The sequence below is a fragment of the Sphaeramia orbicularis genome, chromosome 13, assembly GCF_902148855.1.
Source record: "Sphaeramia orbicularis chromosome 13, fSphaOr1.1, whole genome shotgun sequence".
NCBI classification, from domain to species: Eukaryota; Metazoa; Chordata; class Actinopteri; order Kurtiformes; family Apogonidae; genus Sphaeramia; species Sphaeramia orbicularis.
Window position 1 is genome coordinate 48,079,949 of NC_043969.1, and position 18,441 is coordinate 48,098,389.

General features: G+C 38.6%; 1 protein-coding gene across 1 annotated transcript; it reads right to left on the minus strand.

Moving 5' to 3' along the window:
* Positions 1 to 5,598: 5,598 nt before the first annotated feature.
* foxa3 (forkhead box A3) lies at positions 5,599 to 10,102 on the minus strand. The gene is made up of 2 exons (XM_030153085.1): positions 9,714 to 10,102; positions 5,599 to 7,994 (listed from the first exon to the last, which is right to left on the minus strand). Exons 1-2 carry the CDS (start codon positions 9,783 to 9,785, stop codon positions 6,678 to 6,680), a joined length of 1,389 nt encoding a protein of 462 aa, XP_030008945.1. The 5' UTR covers positions 9,786 to 10,102; the 3' UTR covers positions 5,599 to 6,677.
* Between the last annotated feature and the right edge of the window lie 8,339 nt (positions 10,103 to 18,441).

The window sequence follows — 18,441 nt, forward strand, 5'->3', positions numbered from 1 at the left end:
CAACATAAAGATGGAAGAGCAGAACCAGCAGAACCAACCCATCAAGAAGGAAGAGCAGAACCAGCAGAACCAACCCATGAAGAAGGAAGAGCAGAACCAGCAGAACCAACCCATAAAGAAGGAAGAGCAGAACCAGCAGAACCAACATAAAGATGGAAGAGCAGAACCAGCAGAACCAACCCATGAAGAAGGAAGAGCAGAACCAGCAGAACCAACATAAAGAAGGAAGAGCAGAACCAGCAGAACCAACATAAAGATGGAAGAGCAGAACCAGCAGAACCAACCCATGAAGAAGGAAGAGCAGAACCCAGCAGAACCAACCCATGAAGAAGGAAGAGCAGAACCAGCAGAACCAACATAAAGAGAAGAGCAGAACCAGCAGAACCAACATAAAGAAGGAAGAGCAGAACCACAGAACCAACCCATGAAGAAGGAAGAGCAGAACCAGCAGAACCAACATAAAGATGGAAGAGCAGAACCAGCAGAACCAACCCATAAAGATGGAAGAGCAGAACCAGCAGAACCAACCCATGAAGAAGGAAAGAGCAACCAGCAGAACCAACCCATGAAGAAGGAAGGCGAACCAACATAAAGAAGAAGAGCAGAACCAACCATAAGATGGAAGAGCAGAACCAGCGAAACCAACCCATGAAGAAGGAGAGCAGAACCAGCAGAACCAACCATGAAGAAGGAAGAGCAGAACCAACATAAAGATGGAAGAGCAGACCAGCAGAACCAACCCATCGAAGAAGGAAGAGCAGAACCAGCAGAACCAACCATGAAAGAAGGAAGAGCAGAACCAGCAGAACCAACATAAAGATGGAAGAGCAGAACCAGCAGAACCAAACCATAAGATGAAGAGCAGAACCAGCAGAACCAACCATGAAAGATGGAAGAGCAGAACCAGCAGAACCAACATAAAGAAGGAAGAGCAGAACCAGCAGAACCAACATAAAGAAGGAAGAGCAGAACCAACATAAAGAAGGAAGAGCAGAACCAACCCATAAAGATGGAAGAGCAGAACCAGCAGAACCAACCCATGAAGAAGGAAGAGCAGAACCAGCAGAACCAACCCATGAAGAAAGAAGAGCAGAACCAACATAAAGAAGGAAGAGCAGAACCAACCCATAAAGATGGAAGAGCAGAACCAGCAGAACCAACCCATGAAGAAGGAAGAGCAGAACCAGCAGAACCAACCCATGAAGAAGGAAGAGCAGAACCAACATAAAGATGGAAGAGCAGAACCAGCAGAACCAACCCATCAAGAAGGAAGAGCAGAACCAGCAGAACCAACCCATGAAGAAGGAAGAGCAGAACCAGCAGAACCAACCCATAAAGAAGGAAGAGCAGAACCAGCAGAACCAACATAAAGATGGAAGAGCAGAACCAGCAGAACCAACCCATGAAGAAGGAAGAGCAGAACCAGCAGAACCAACATAAAGAAGGAAGAGCAGAACCAGCAGAACCAACATAAAGATGGAAGAGCAGAACCAGCAGAACCAACCCATGAAGAAGGAAGAGCAGAACCAGCAGAACCAACCCATGAAGAAGGAAGAGCAGAACCAGCAGAACCAACATAAAGATGGAAGAGCAGAACCAGCAGAACCAACATAAAGAAGGAAGAGCAGAACCAGCAGAACCAACCCATAAAGATGGAAGAGCAGAACCAGCAGAACCAACATAAAGATGGAAGAGCAGAACCAGCAGAACCAACATAAAGAAGGAAGAGCAGAACCAGCAGAACCAACCCATAAAGATGGAAGACACTAAACAGCACGTTGGACCTCTGGATGGAAATATGAGGACAAACAAGAACATTAACAATAGTTCTAGTGTTCTCTCGATCTCGTGTAATGTCATCAGTCGAGGTCCAAGTACTGTTCCACTTAAAAATTTGCACAAACCAAGATCGGATGGAATTCGCAGATGTTGTTCTTGTCTGCTAACTTAAACCAAAGGTGCTCTGGTTGGTGACTCATGTGACCTTGGCTGGTAAATATCCCAAGATGCATTTCATGCTACTCTCAGATGCAACGGTGGCTTCTGTGACGACTGACCTCAGAAATGTTTTTTTTCGAGTCGACGACCGTCACCAGATGATGTGACAGAATGTTGGAACACGAGAAAATACATATTTATTATCATGATATTGGATTCAACAAAATGTGTTTATCCAGTTTTGAAGATTATACAAAATGTATAAAAAATTTAAATGACATATAAATAGTAGTACAAATGTAATGAAATCAAATTGATTAACATATTGTGGTGCATTGTGGGTAAATGTTAGGGAGCCAATGGTGGAAATACAGCAAAGACAGGGAGGAAAGTTCACCAGCACAGAACTGTTCAGTAACAGAGAAACTAAGGTTCTTAAGAAGTCCGTTCTCTGGGACCGTTCTTACCAAGACCAAACTTGCCGAGTTCGCAAATCTGACCTCGGCGAACATGACATCGATAAATCAACCTCAGACGTATCACGTCCAGTAGGTGAGGGAGAGTTTGATCCGTCAGACAAAGCAAAATCGCAATGGAGTCCTATGTGCACATGTGCGACCAAGGCTATGCTAGGAGGTAGCAGCATCATTAGCAACTGACTGACGCTGCAGTTTCACAATATTCTGACGAGATCTGAAAAATCTTTGCAACAAGCAAATGATTATGTGATTATGTGCATTCACTGAGTGAATATTATGAAAATAAAATACATATTTCTTGCTAGAAATGTAACCAAAATGCATTTTTATTTAGAAACTAACTCAAAATACTGATTTTTTTCACCAAATATGAGAGAAATGTTTAGTTTTTCAAGGCCTGAATCTTTTTTTTTTTTTTTCCTGAATCTTGAAAGTCACAGCTTTTTTTATTTTTTATTTTTTAGAGGACCACAGGAAGACTAGCCTGGCGTTTGTGCGTCAGTTAATGGGGATCCTCAATAAAGAATAAACAAAGAATAAATGTGACTTGGACGCAGGCCGATGGAAAAGAATAGGATAAAAAAACTTGAACATTTTAGAGTTTTCAGGCCCTAACTGTGAGACTGATACGTTTTGTACTGTCGACAAATGTAGCTGTTTCACATTCTGATATGAGCCTGGGTTGGACATTGACAAATGACCAATATCTTCAGTTCAACGTTAGCATTTTGGAGGGTTTGGACCCTTTAGGGGGCTGGTTTTGGCCCAGGGCCCGTATGTTTGACCCCCCTGGTTTAAACCGTGGTGTTTCTGCAGATCTCTGTGGATCTGGTTCTGTTCTGACTGGATTTATTGGCCCCAGAGCCTCAGAGAGAACAGATTGACGCTCTGCTGTCTGTGTTTTTGTTTTGTTGACATCTTTGGGCGTTGTTCTAGTGCCGGGTCAGCGGTGGGACGGCTGCGGCAGCGGCGGGGCGGCGGGTTCTGGACGGTCCAGGTCTGGCTGCGAGGCTTTGAGGATCTCAGTGGGATCTGACAGTGTTTAGTCTACGACGACAACCAGGCATTTGGTCAGGAGCTGTTTCAACAAAACGCCGCCGTTCCTCGAAAAAACCAGCGGCAAATGGACGGCGCTCAGGTACGAAGAGGTCTGGGAGGCAGAGATCGATCCATCCACTCACTGATCGATTGATCAATTGGCTCTGACAAATAGTTGAGATTCAGCAGAAAGTAGAGCAACTGGTGACCTTTAACATGAGGACGTTTAGAGTTTTAACACAAGTATTTAACCTAACCATCATTAAACATGTGAATGGGGTGAATATCCTGCAAAACATGACGTCATCATCTACAATCACTCATGTTACTTATGATTTTGTTGATTTATTATTCATTTTTGTTCATTTTATTGATCATTTTGACTCTTTTTGATCATTTGGTTGCTTATTTAATTTTTTTTTTTTTTTACTACATTTTGGGTTTTTTTCACGTTATTTATTATTTTGTATATTTTTCATTTATTTTTGTTAATTTTTTTGATCACTTTAATTGTTTTTGATCATTTGGTTTCTTATTTTATTCTTTTTTTTTACTTAGTTTTTTTCTGAATTTTGACTTATTTTTTCCACATTATCCATACTTTGTGTTAACTCATTTTTGACTCATCTTTCACATTATCTATTATTTTGCACATTTTTCATTAATTTTTGTTCATTTGATTGATCACTTTAACTGTTTTTGATCATTTGGTTGCTTTTTGTTTATTTTGTGTTTACTATATTTTGACTTATTTTTTCCCATTATCTATTTTGTTAATTTTTCCTAAATTTTTGTTCATTTTATTAATCACTTTAACTGTTTTGGATCGTTTGGTTGCTTATTTTATGATTTTTTTTATTTTTTTTTTTTTACTTCGTGTTTACAAATTTTTTTGACTTATTTTTTCCACATTATCCATTATTTTGTAAATTTTTCATAAATGTTTGTTCATTTTATTGATCACTTTAACTCTTTTTGATCATTTGGTTGCTTATTTTATGCTTTTTTTACTTATGCTTTTCTAAATTTTGACTTATTTTTTCCACATTATCCATTATTTTGTACATTTTTCATCTGTTTTTGTTCATTTTATTTATCATTTACTATATAAAACCAAGCGTCTACATGCACTGTCATTGTGCAACTACATGGACTCTGTCTTTTACGTCATTTATTTACATGTATTGATGGAATCAGTGGATCAACACATATTAAACCTTTTAGATCAGTAGATGGTTTAGATCTAAGCAGAATTCTCCAAATTTAACACTAAATTACACTTTTAATGGCAATTTCAGCCTCAAATTATCCGTGAGTACAATCCTTCAAACTCTGCTGACGTCTAATAAACATATTTCACAATGTAATATATTAATTAACCCTTTAAGCCCCAAAGTTGCAATATTTCAACAAGCAGCATAATTTACTGAAACAGACCATAATAACTCCAGATAGCTTCTAAATCTTGTTACCACCTCCCACCAATAGATGGCGGACATGTGCCCCTTCGATTTTAACACCATTTCGGGACGTGTTTCTATTCAAAGTGAGGAAGAAAATCCAGTTTAAAGGCGTGGTCCTGAGTGGGTTTAGTAAGTAAATAAAGTTTATTTAGTTTTAGTTTGGATAGATAACAACAGATTTGTCTACTCTGCTGCTTGGATAAAAATAATAATAATAATGATAATAATAATAATAATAATAATAATAATAATAATAATAAAACTTACTGCATTTTACTTTCTACTGATGTTAAAGTTCATTTATTTTAAGGATAAGATGAAAAAAAAAAAAAAAAAACACAAAGAAAACGTCCATGTAAATATGTTCAAAGTTCAGTTTTACTAAAAGTTACGCAATCCAATATGGCTGCTGCCCTGTGATGTCACAATATGTAAATTAGATGAGTCAATTTATTCCCCTCATAAATTTTAGTTCATACCCAATATTTTTCTCATGTACAGTATGACTTATCTCTAAACACTTCCAAGATACAGCTTTTTGAAATCTTTATCAAAATTGAAATTTTTTTACGCTTATTTCTTAAGTTAAAACACTTTTTTGTTTTGTTTTTATCAGTAGATGCTTTTGACATATGAGTATATCTACTCCTCATGGAAAATAAAAACCAAGGCACCGTTTCTCCCCGTATTTTTGCCTTTTTAATAAGAAAACCGAATCATTTCAATCACATTTATACCAACACAAACAACAACAACAACAACAGAACCATATATTATATCAGCACACGGTCAAAAGGTTGAGAAGCAACAGACGCTAGCTTAAATAAACACAGAAAATCATGTGACCTGAACCTCGTCCTCCACGCTGTCGTCAGATTGTCGACGCATTGATCGGCCATTTTCTGGGGGCGGGGGTGGGGGGGGGTCGTGTGGTCATTTGACGCCTTAGCTGCAGTGATATCCCATGATGCTTTAACAGAGCGGGGGCTTTGTTGTAACAAACACTATCAGCCCATGAGCTCCATAGTGCAAAGTACTGTATGTAAATCTCCCATAGTGCATCTCTCCTCCCTCCACTGTTTTAGTAACTGACTGACCCCGCCTCCTCCCCAACACTCCACCCCCTCCCCCACCCATGGCCTTAAAGGTAACACAATGTGGATGAAGACAAACAGAAACTTATTTGTAGCTTTTACCACAGTTACTCGAAATATTTTCTTCATTTAATCCGACAAATGCCGACTGATCTGATCTGGAATCAGTGACGGAATGTGAAACGCTGTAACACGAAAGTCGCCTCCATCGCCGTCTTTCGCCGCAGTAACACCTGCCTCAACAGTAACTGAAAAAACAAAAAACAAAAACTCCCCCCGCCGGAAAAAACACCTCCCATTAGGGCTGTAACTCACTATACACGATATATTAAAATTTATTCCCTTCATAAATAAAAGCAAATATCCTTTCCCCCCCCGCCACATTACTTCTATTTACATTTTATACACAGCGATGGAAAATGGAAATGTCTTCTTCGTCGTCCTGGTCCTTCACTTGTCTCGTCTGTCCAACGAAAAAAGGGAAGAAAATAAAGAACAGAAAAATAGTCCTTTGGCCTCAAACACGGCGGCCATTTTAGATGCGAGTCTGTTCAAGGCCGTTGGATGGAAGCCAGAGACGAAAGAGCAGAAAGACGAGCAGGGACACAGACGGGCCTGGGCGTCCATTTTGGAGACCAGATCCAGATCCAGGTCCAGAGTCCACATTAGGAGGCGTTGAGCACCGAGCGGCTGTACAGAGTTTGGTAGTAGGCGCCCGAGTCCATGGTGGCGGGTCCGGGGCTGTCGTAGATCTGTTTGGCGCCGACCGGAGAGCCGCCGGTGTAGCTGTTGTAGGCCATGACCTGGTCCTGGTAGGACTTGAGGTCCATCTTCTGCTCGTTGGACATGAGGTTGGTGATGGAGAAGGGGTGGTTGAAGTTGTAGTGGGGGTCCAGGGACTTGAGGGCGTCGCTCTGAAGGTCCAGGTGCTGTTGCATGGCGGCGCCGGGTAGGAGGTGGGCGCTGCCGGCGAGAGACTGGGAGTAGAGGAGATTGGAGGAGGAAGAGGAAGAGGAGGAGGAAGAGGAGGGCGCCAGGGACAGGGAGGACGGGGTGGAGGAGGGCGGGGCCAGGGACGGCGGCGGGCTGTGGAGGTGTGAGGAGGACAGAGGAGCACAGTCCAAGGAAACCAGGGAGTTCCGGTGGTGGGGGCCGTCGTCCGAGGAGGATCCGGGGTGGGAGTTGTCTGAGTGGGCGGAGTCGGCGCCCTCTGACGCTCCCGTAGGGCTTTGCTCCTCCGCCAGGTGGTCGCCGCCGTGGCCTCCCTTCCCTGACTCCTGGTTCTTGGCGCCCTTCTTGGCCGTCTTGTCCTCGATCTTGAAGCGTTTCTGGCGCCGCAGGTAGCAGCCGTTCTCGAACATGTTGCCCGACTGCGGGTGCAGCGTCCAGTACGAGCCTTTACCGGGTTTGTCCGGTGAGCGGGCGACCTTCACGAAGCAGTCGTTGAAGGACAGCGAGTGGCGGATGGAGTTCTGCCAACGTTGCTGGTTCTCGCGATAATACGGGAACAGGTCCATGATCCACTGGTAGATCTCGTTCAGCGTCAGCATCTTACTTCCGCTCTGCTGGATCGCCATGGTGATGAGGGAGATGTAGGAATATGGCGGCTTGGCGTGGGTCAGGGACCGCCGGTAGGGCTTCGGGGGGATCTCCTTGGGCCCCCGGCTCAGGCCGGCGGTGGTGGCGGGGTATCCCAGCTGGCTCATGGACTGGCCCATGTTCTGGTAGTGGGTCAGGGAGCCCAGGGAACCCGGGGCGGCGGGGCCCAGTTGGGTCAGGGAACCCGAGCTGAGGGACGGGGCCACCGGGGACAGGGGCATGTGGGCGGGGCCAGAGCCCATGGAGGCCAGCGGCGAGCTGCTGAGGCCGGAGGTGGGGTACGCCATGTTCATGGTGGCGGGGGAGGCGGCGGCCGGGTTCAGGTTGATGTAACTGTTGATGGAACCGAGGCCGGAGTTCATGGAGCCGGGAGAGGAATACATCTGTAACCAAGACAACCAGGTGTAAACAAATGAACAACAACAGCATGTGGTTAGAAACAAATAAACAAACACTAGATAAATAAACTTTCATCTCCAACTTTAACTCTGTTTTTTTTTTCAATTATTAACTCTGGGGGGTTTTTTTGTCCTTAATTTTTGTTTTTTTACCTTAAACTTTTTTTTTTTTTTTTTTTTTTTTACCTTGAACTGTTTTTTTTCCTTTCACTCTTTTTTTTTTGCCATTAACTCTGTTTTTTGTGTACATTTTTTCACCTTGAACTTTTTTTTATCATTAACTTTATTTTTTTATCTTCAAGTTATTTTTTTTTTTACCTTTAAACTCTTGTTTTCTTTAACTTTTTTTTCCCCTTTAACTCTTTTTTTTATCATTAACTCTGTTTTTTGCCTTTATTTTATTTATTTATTTATTTATTTTACCTTTAATTCTTTTTTCAGCCTTTAACTTATATTTTTTTGTTTTTACCTTTAACTTTTTTTTTTTTTTTTTTTTACCTTCAACTCTTTTTTTCAGCCTTTAACTTATATTTTTTGTTGTTTTTACCTTAAACTCTTTTTTCCCTTTAACTCTTTTTTTTTCAACCTTTAACTTATAGTTTTTTGTTTTTACCTTTAACTTTTTTTTTTTTTTTTAATCTTTAATTCTTTTTTCCCTTTAACTCCTTAACTTCTGCTTCTCCTTAAATCCAGAGTTTGTTGTGAAAGGTTTCGTTTCCATTTTCGTGACTCTTATCAATGCACAAAGCATCTCTCAGTGCGCGGCCTGAGGACGTGGATTTCACACGGTGATGTTAACCTGAAAATGCGTAAAAAGCGCGTCACGGAGCTCCGGTGCAGACAGGCCTCCTCCGCGTGGAAAAACAACCCACTGTTTGTTCTGGTGAAAGTGGAAGAATCCGATTGTTTCTTCAAATAAATTTCAAACCTGTAGATTTATTTGTAATTTTCAGTCTGAAAACGGTGACGTGGTGAATTCTCTTTTATTGTGACGTCGAAGTCAAAGTGGGTGAAGTATTTACGGGCCGCTGATAACAGGCCGCGGTTAAACATTCACAGACTGTTTCTTCTTCTGCTAATTTCATCAGGTCGGACTGAGGTGAGAACTGAAGCCGCTGATGGAATTAACGCCTAATGAAATTACCAGAAAACAGAAGTCTGTCAGGTAGAGTCACACCTGACGTGACAAAAATCATCAGAGATGCAAAGAAAAGGCCTGAAGAGGGAAAAAAAAAAAACACAGAAAACAAAAACACAAAGAGACGTTTTACACGAGGAAGATTGACAGAAAATAAAGATTACGCACAGAAATAAGAAATAACGCGAGCGACGAACTGGAAACTAATATAAAACGATTTCTTGTAGTTTAAATTTGTGAAAAAAGAAGAATATCTTATTCTAAAAATACATTTTTATTTTTGCGAGGCCATTTGTACATTTTATAAAGAGAAATTATTGTAAAAAATAAAAAATAAAGATGAAAATGTGTGCGTTTTTCCTTCTTTACGCACCGCGGCTGTGAGTTGGACTGGATTAAACAAGAACATATTTCGTTTGTTCTTTAATATTTACGCTTTTCTTTTAATGTTTGACTGTAAACAGAGTGTATTTTCATCCTTTTTCTCCTTTTGGACTGCGCCACTGACACCCGCTCCTCTGGACCCGTTTGGGAACCAGGAAACGCCGCCCTGCTCTGCTCCTTACCTCACTGGCTTCGCTGTAGAAAGTATTCCACTCTGGTAGATCGTGGGTTTCCATCTTCACAGAGCTCAACATCCCCGAGTCAACAGGTCTGGAGAGAAGGCGAACTTCTAGACCGGGTTCAGGACTGATGTGGTCTAAGAAATGACAGATGAAGAACTAATCCTCCAACTGGGAAAAAATCCGAACAGAGAATCCTGTTTGTGAAGAAGAAGAAAAAGTCTTTTACGCAAAATGTGATCAAACTGATGAAACCGAGTCCAGGTCTGATGTGGATCTGTCAGTCCTCCATGGTCTCGGAACCGTACACTCTTCAGTTCGGTTCTTCTCCTTTTGGGCCCGTTTCTTTTTTTTTTTTTTTTTTTTTTTTTTTTTTCCTCAGACTCTGTGTGACCGCGTGCTGGACGGTGAGGTGTGGTGCGCGCAGATCCGGTCCAGGAACCAGGTCGTGCGGGTCTTATAAGGCGCCCCAGGTCCCGGGTCCCGCCTCCGCCCCCTCCCTCCGCCGCCATTTCAATACGGATCCTGGATCCAGGAAGGGCCCCGGCTCAAAGGCCGATGTGGCCCCCTGGCGTGCTGTATATTGGGCCCGGCGGCCGACCTGGGGCCACCCGTGACCCATAATCCTCCGCGGGGACCGGGGTGAGGGTGCTCAGGGACACCGGGTCACGGAGGAAGACCCGGGTCCGGTTCGGGCTCGGGCTCAGATCCACGTCCAGGACCTGGACTACACTGATGAGGAGGAGGAGAAGAAAGTTCAAGAAGGTCCAGCAGAACCAGAACCAGAACCAGAATCTGTATTCAGTGTGAACTGGGTTAGACTTTTTTTATTTGTATATTTAATTTAATGTCTGTGTTTTTGGAAGAACTGAAATAACAGGAGTTTATGTTCGGATTAAGAAAGAAAGAAAGCTCTGCAAAACCACACTTTACATGATGATGACACATTCAATCAACACAATGAAAATGATCACAGACATAAATAACAAAATGAACTAAATAAAACGAAGAAAAACGAAATAATTAATGAAAAAAAAAAATGAACAAAACCTCTCAGAATAAGCAGAAATGAAGAAATTTAAAATAATTATAAAAACTAACAATAATAAGCAAAAAATTAAGCAAAAATAACAAAAACGAAGGAAATAATGAATAAAATAAACATTAATGGACAAAATCAGAAACAAAATGAATGAAAATGAACAAAAGAAAAGAAAAAAAGGAATAAAATAATGAACAAAATCCACAAAAATAAAATGAATATAAGAAAAATCAGAAAATATTCCTATTTATGCTATTGTTTTGTTCTTTTTTATGTTGTTGGTTATCCATTATTGATTACTGAGTATTGATTGGCTCATTTTTATTATTTCTGACATTTTGTTGATTATTTTTGCTCATGTTTTGTTCATTTTATTTCGTTTCTGTGGATTTTTGCTTTTTCCCCACATTTAATTCATTACTTTTGTTCAGTTAATTCTTGTTTTAGTCCATTTTTGGTTCAATATTCATCAGTTTCATCTTCATTCTTTTTTCTTTTTTCTGTCTCAGACACTGATGGTGTGACTTTTTTTTCTCTCTATTATAGTTTCTTCTATATTTATTAGATTCTTTTATTTATTAGATAATACCTGGGTCAAAGTCCTCCAGGTCTTTGTCCTCATGTGGTTTTATCAGGTGCTGGTCTCCTGCAGGACGCCCCCCCCCCCCCATAAATAAAGTGGTCCTGGTGCGCGGCGCGGGGCCGGACTCCAATACACATGTGGGTCCAGGACCAGACAGGCCCGTGAATGTCAAAGCGCGCGCCAATGGCCGCTCATTGCGCATGTAATGGATGCGCATGCGGGAGGTCGACGGGATTAAAAGACCCAGAAACCACCGGAAGGACAGGGGGTCTACACAAGATCCAGGTGGGACACCGCCAGGGTCCGGTCCGAAACCCACCACCACGTCCACCGGGGTCTGTCCTGGATCTGGATCCATCTGCTGACCTGGACCCTCCACGTCCACCCCAGGACCCCAGGACCCCCAGGACCCCCAGGATCCCCAGGACCCCACCGCCTGACACCTGCCTGTCAAGTGGATTAGGACCCGGACCCTCCCGGTCTGAGGATGAAGGTTCCGGAATAAACAGGATCTGATCCGGACTCAGATCCAGGATCAGGTCATATGGATCTGGACCCAGTTTGAGCCAGTCCTGAATGATCCAGGATCCGCCTCATGTGGATTCAAAAAAACACACGAAAAACCTTAAAAATATCACATTAAAAAAGACAAACTGAATAAATACAGATTTTTAAAAATATGATGCTTTTATGGCATAAAATTCACATAAATAATGGATTTTTGTTAAATTTCTTTTTATCTATTACATAAAAATATCCCATAAAGACGTAAATCACCTTATTATAAAATCAAAATATAATGTAGTAAAGTCAATATATATCATCATAACTATGTTCTTATAATATTTAAATATCTCAAACTGTGAAAATATCTTCATAAAATAACAATATTTCATTAAATATCTTCAAATAACTCGTTATAATATGAAAAATTGTGATTATACTATGCTATTAATAATTAACTTTTCACATTAAAATGTCTATTTTAAGAATCAATTATCCTAAATTTAAAATATCTCATAACATGAACATGAATCTTTTAAAATATGTCATTATACTGTAAAAAAAAAAAAAAAAAAAAAAAAAAAAAAAAAAAAGTTGTTTGAACATAAAAATGTGACGTTTTATTGTTAAACTAATAATTTATATCATTAGCATATGTGGTTTTAACGTCAAAATGTGTTTTAAGGTGAAAATCTGTTCTCAGTATGACATAAAAGAGCTTATATCATGTTATAATTCTGTTATAATATGAAGCTGTTTTCTTTCATAATTAAATATCGTATCATAACATCTTAAATGAATCTTACGCCATTAAAATAACTTATATCATTGAAATATCTTAATAGAAAATATGCTGTTCTTATAATTCATTATGACATTAAAATATCTGGTTGTTGTGTGAAAATGTCTCATTAAAATAAAAATACCTTCTTATAACACGTACATATGTTGTTATAACATGAAGATATGTTATTATGTGAGGATTTCTGGTTTTAATATGAATAATATTATTCTTAAAACACTGAAGTTCCTCATATAATGTAATTATGTTTGTATGATGTTAAATAATATTCTGTTAAAACGTGTATAAACTCATCATCTTGACGTGAGTTTAATATATTTACGTTTCTTTCTCCTCTTAGTTCTGGGCCTGGTTCTGCTTTCTTCAGAACCTCCTGGTCCTGGTCCTGGTCCTGGTCTCTCCAGGCCCCTGGTGGATCCTGTGGATTGCAGGTTTTCATTTCCTTCTCCACAGGGCAGTTTTCATGTTAATGGATCCATTAACACGTCTATAATTGGTTTAACAAAGGCTTTAATGAGTCGACACTAATGGAGGAAACAGCAGATCGGCCTCATGGGAAATCACACATGAGCAGAACCTGCAGACGTAGACCTGCACCGACACACACCAACACACACTGACATATGAAAATACATATAATATACACCGACACACAACCACACAAGAAACCAACACAGTATGAGTGAAAATCTACTGATGGAATTAAAACTTGACTTGATGATGAAAAGGAGGAAAAGTATCAAGTAAACAACAAAACCAAACAACATGAACAAAAACCAACAATGAAGAAAATTAAGAAAAATTAAGAACTTATTGAGCAAAATAATAAAAAATGAAGAAAATCATAGATAAAATAATCACAAATAAAGAACTAGTCAAACAAAAAAGAATAAACTATTGAATAAAATGAACAAAAATGAAGAAACTCAAAAATAAATGAAAATACACTGATATGATATTAACATAAAACATCCTGATGTAAACATGTAAACATTCACCTGTACTTGGTTAAAACTGATGTGATGTCCTCATGGAACAGATCAGACCTGGTTCAGACCAGAACAACGTGGACCAATGTGGATCAATGTGAAACGACGTGGACCTAAACAGCTGATCTGGTTTAAGGTCGATGACCAAGGGTCACATGACCACATCCTAGTGACAGCTCCATCACAGGCCACTTCATTAGGTACACCTGTGCAGATATCTGACCCACTTTGGACCTGCTTAGACCACCTAGTCCTTGGAAGTGGACCCAGGCCTGGGAGATGGACCGGTCCTGGCAGGTGGACTCAGGCCTGGGTGTACCTAATGAAGTGGCCGGTGGTGTTCAGCCTCTGACACAGCAGGAGGACGCCATCCGGTGGACAGAACACAGACATCCAGGACTACTGTCATCTGGTCTCTGGTTCAGGTTCTAGTCTGGGTTGACATGGCTGTACTGAAGACCATCAGGATCAGGTGTAAACCACTTTTTTTTTTTGCATACATTGGTCATTTTGTTGTTTTTTGTTCATTTTTGTCTATTTTGCTCATTATTTTCTTTCTTTTTTGAAATTCTTTCAATCCCTTTTGTTGCTTTTTGAGTCAGTTTGTTACTTTTTTTTGGCTCATTTGTGTCTTTTGTTGATTTTCTTTTTTTTTTTGGATAATTTCTGTTTTATGTTTCATTTACGTCTAATTTGCTCATTATTTATCTTTTTTTTTTTTTTACTCATTTCTACTTTGCTGATTATTTAGTTCATTTTTTTTTTTTAATATTCTTTCTTTCATTCATTCTTCTTAAAGTTTATCCTTTTGATTTCAATCATCAGGAGAAAACACCAGGTTCTACAGACATCTTATCTGAATATAAGTCTGTCTGGTCTTTTAATAATAAATATAATAAACATGAACTGATTGACTTTTTTTTTTTTTTTTTTTTTACATATTTTGGTCATTTTGTTGTCTTCTGTTCATTTCCATCTATTTTTCTCATACTTTTTGCTAATTCTAGAACTAATTTTGATCATTTTTGTTGATTTCGTATTCATTTAGTTACTTTTTGGGTCAGTTTGTCACTTTTGTTTGTTGTTATTTATTTGTTATTATTTCTTGTGGATTTTTTAAAAGACTTCTGCTGCTTTTCATTTCATTTGAGGCTAATTTACTCAGTATTTTGTTCGGTTTGTTGGTTTTTCGTTGTTGCTGATTATTTAGTTAATTTTGTTGAATATTCTTTCTTTCATTCATTTATTCTTAAACTTTATTCTTTTTATTTCCATCATCAGGAGGAGAAAACAGGTTCTACAGACATTTTATCTGAATCTAAACCCGTCTGTTTTTGTGTTTTTAAAAAAAAATAATACCTGTAAGAATAATAAACTGATTCAAACACAGTCGTACAAGTTTCCATCCTGTTTTATTCCTGGTTTCTATTTTGTACATGAAGCTGAAGTAAAACCAACAGATCTTTAAAAAAAAAAACAAAAAAAAAACAAACTGACGTCTGAAAAGAACCTGGACACAGACCGACTTTTACGAAAACTTTAAAGAAATAACACGCCATCTGGTGGCGACCGAAGGGAAAAACAGATTCAGGTTAATATTAGACGAGACGATAAAAAACATCAGACATTGCATCGCTCCGAGTTCCCCTGAGGATCCGGACTCGCCATCGCACCGTAAACAGTTTCTAAAAGGCACTTAACATGGGATTGCATCGTGAATCAGTGCATATTCAACGTAAAAACGGAGTCTACGTCGAACCTGATCTGAGGGAGAATCTGTGAATGAATGAAGGTCCACGTAGAAGGATTTAATCTGGAGGAGGAGGAGAGTCCGGAGGTGAAGAAACACAAGCTATGAAGAGCATTTCATCAAACATTTACATCCGTTTGGGCAGAAGATCAGCTTTGGTTGGTTTGTGCTTCTGTACCGACGAGTACAACCTGCACAAGAAGAAGAGAGAATCCACCAAAAACACAAGGCACAAGGAAACCATGATACCGAGAGCACGATACTGAAACTACGATATATCGAGCGAAAAGAGGTTTTTATCAGGATAAAAATACACTCAGAACAACGGATGTTTGAGATTTAGTCCTGATGTGGAAACTGAAGAATTATGTGATTTTATTTGGTTTAATTTATTAAATTACTGAGATTTAAAAATAAAAAAATAAAAAAATAATTATGTAAAAGATGAAACAAATGAAAACATAAAAGATGAAATAAAAAGAAAGCTTGAAACAATGAAATGAGAGGGAACAAAGAAAAAAGCATGAAGTAACAGACAAAACAAAAACATTAAAAGGAAAAGTGAAAATGTGGTAAAAAAAAAAAAAAAAAATTAAATAAAATAAAACAAAAAAAACAGACGTAAAAAATGTAATAAAAGATGAAAAAACACAAAGTAAAAGATGAAACAAAAACATAAAAAGTGAAACAAATGTAAAACACGAAATAAAACAAACAGACAAAACAAATGGAAAATGACATAAAAAAGTATTAAAACATGAAAAAACAAAGTAAAAGATGAAACAAAAACATAAAAAAGTGAATGATGTAAAAAAAAGAATAAAAAAATAAGACAAAAGGAAAACGACTTAAAAATAAATGTAGTAAACGATGAAACAAATGAAAACATCAAAACATGAAAATGATGTAAAAGATTAAATAAAATAAAAACACGACAAAAGGAAAATGATGTAAAAAAAAAAATAGTAGTAAAAGACGAAACACAAGAAAACATAAACGATAAAAGAAAAGTCGAAACAATGAAACAATAGGAAACAAAGAATTTGTGGATCTCATTTATAGTCGGTCAAAGTTCAAATTTTTTGTGAATTTTTAAAATCTTCTTTTTTTTTTTTTTTTTTTTTTTTTTTTAATGGAAGAGGATTAGGGCCACTGGAAAAAAAAAAATTAAGGTCCAATACGTTTCTTTTATTATTATTCTGAGGCAAAAGTCAGAATTCTAACTTTTTTCTCAGAATAATAAAAAAGACACATATTGGACCTTAATTTTCTTTTTTTTTTTTCCAGTGGCCCTAGTCCTCTTCCGTATTTTTTTCCCCGATTTTCTTACAATGGGCGAAACGTGCACATATATAGACGTGATGACATCAGCTGGATTGATGCCAAAATAAGGTACAATACATGTGAGGGGCGGGGCTTGTTGTGCCTGGAACCACTTATTATTTATCATCATTATTTCCCTCCGTCACCATGGAAACGATGTGATTAGTTCTACCGTCTCTATGGCAACATGTTCAAAGCCTCGAGTTTCCGTTGTTTTTTGTGTGTGTGTGTTTGTTTTTAGGTGGATTTTCTCTTCAATTAACAAATAACGTATGAGGATAAGAAACAATACACAATAGTTTTAAAATATTCCAAACCGTTGCATATACTATGACTAAGGATTGCACATACATACTAGGATACGTCTATACAGTAAATAACATCCAACATTCTAGTAGAAAATATAGTCCTAGGCCTAGGAATAGATATCTGTTCATATACATTCGGGGTAAAGCGTAGGCTGGATCTCATATCGAAGCGCCGTTTGCGGTTGACGCTCGTTTCTATAAACATTCAGGTTAAAGCTGAGGCGTGAACGTCTGGAACACCTCGCACCACTTTGTGTTCGGGGTTTTTCCCATTGGTACTTAAAACAGAGCAAAAAGAAGACGAAGAAGAAGACGAAGAAGATGAAGTATAAATCTGTTCATTCAGACCCTGATTCAGTCATAAAAGAACAGTAGAGGAGAACGTCGACCACAACATATGCACAATTCATCTGGACTTTACACCGGAGTTCACCTGAAATGTTCACTTTCTGTCTAATGTCGGTGTTTTGGTGTGAAGAGGCACAAATATCTGAACGGAGGGATGGGACTCATCTGAGACCTGGAGGAGCTGTTTTATTTAAGGCCACATGAGGAGGAAAATCTGGTATTTACAAGAAAAAAGTCATAATATTATCAGAATAAAAGATGTGAAGTTTCCCTACTTGAGTTGTCAGAATTCCCAGCGGACTCAAACGCACCAGCTAAGTTTATTCAAATATTTGCTAAAAGGTTTTTTCGTGATTTCATCCTGAGAAAACCAGACGTCATTCCACTTATATTATGACTTTTTTTCCCATGAGTCTGTTTTATCCTCAGTGTGGCCTTCAGTGTCCTTTCGTAGAATCTGATTTTAAAGCTTCAGTGGCTTCAAATGGAAACACATTCAGTGTTAGTTCAGATTTCACTCGTTTTAGCTTCTGTTCATCTGGAAAATGAGTGTTTGAGATGAAGAAACGACCAGAGTTTGGGTTTGACAGTCTGATTCTGCTGGTACCACCCGGTCCGATCCACACCAGGATGTGGACGTTCAACTAGTTTTTACATTTAATTACTTGAACATTAGGATTTCTCATTAAACAAATCCATGTTTTATTTTGTGAAGAGTCTCTGATGTGGCAAGTTTGTACGTTTCTTGTTTTTTCGTGTAATTTCCTTCAGTCTGAATCATTGAACTGAGCTCAGATGATGACATTAACTTATGTTACTGTTCATTAAATATTCAAAAAATAACAACTTCTACTTTGTTTTTATCATCTTATTGCTTGTTTTACTAACTTTAAGTGTTTTTCAACCACCTTTTAATTTAGTTTAACCAATTTTTAGGCTGTTTTAACCATCTTTTAGTTTAGTTTGAACATCTTTAGTTGGGTTTAGGATCTTAAACTTGGGGTATTATTATCTTTTATTTATATTATCTACCTTTTAATTTTGTTTTACCATATTCTATGTCAGTTTTACTATTTTTTAGG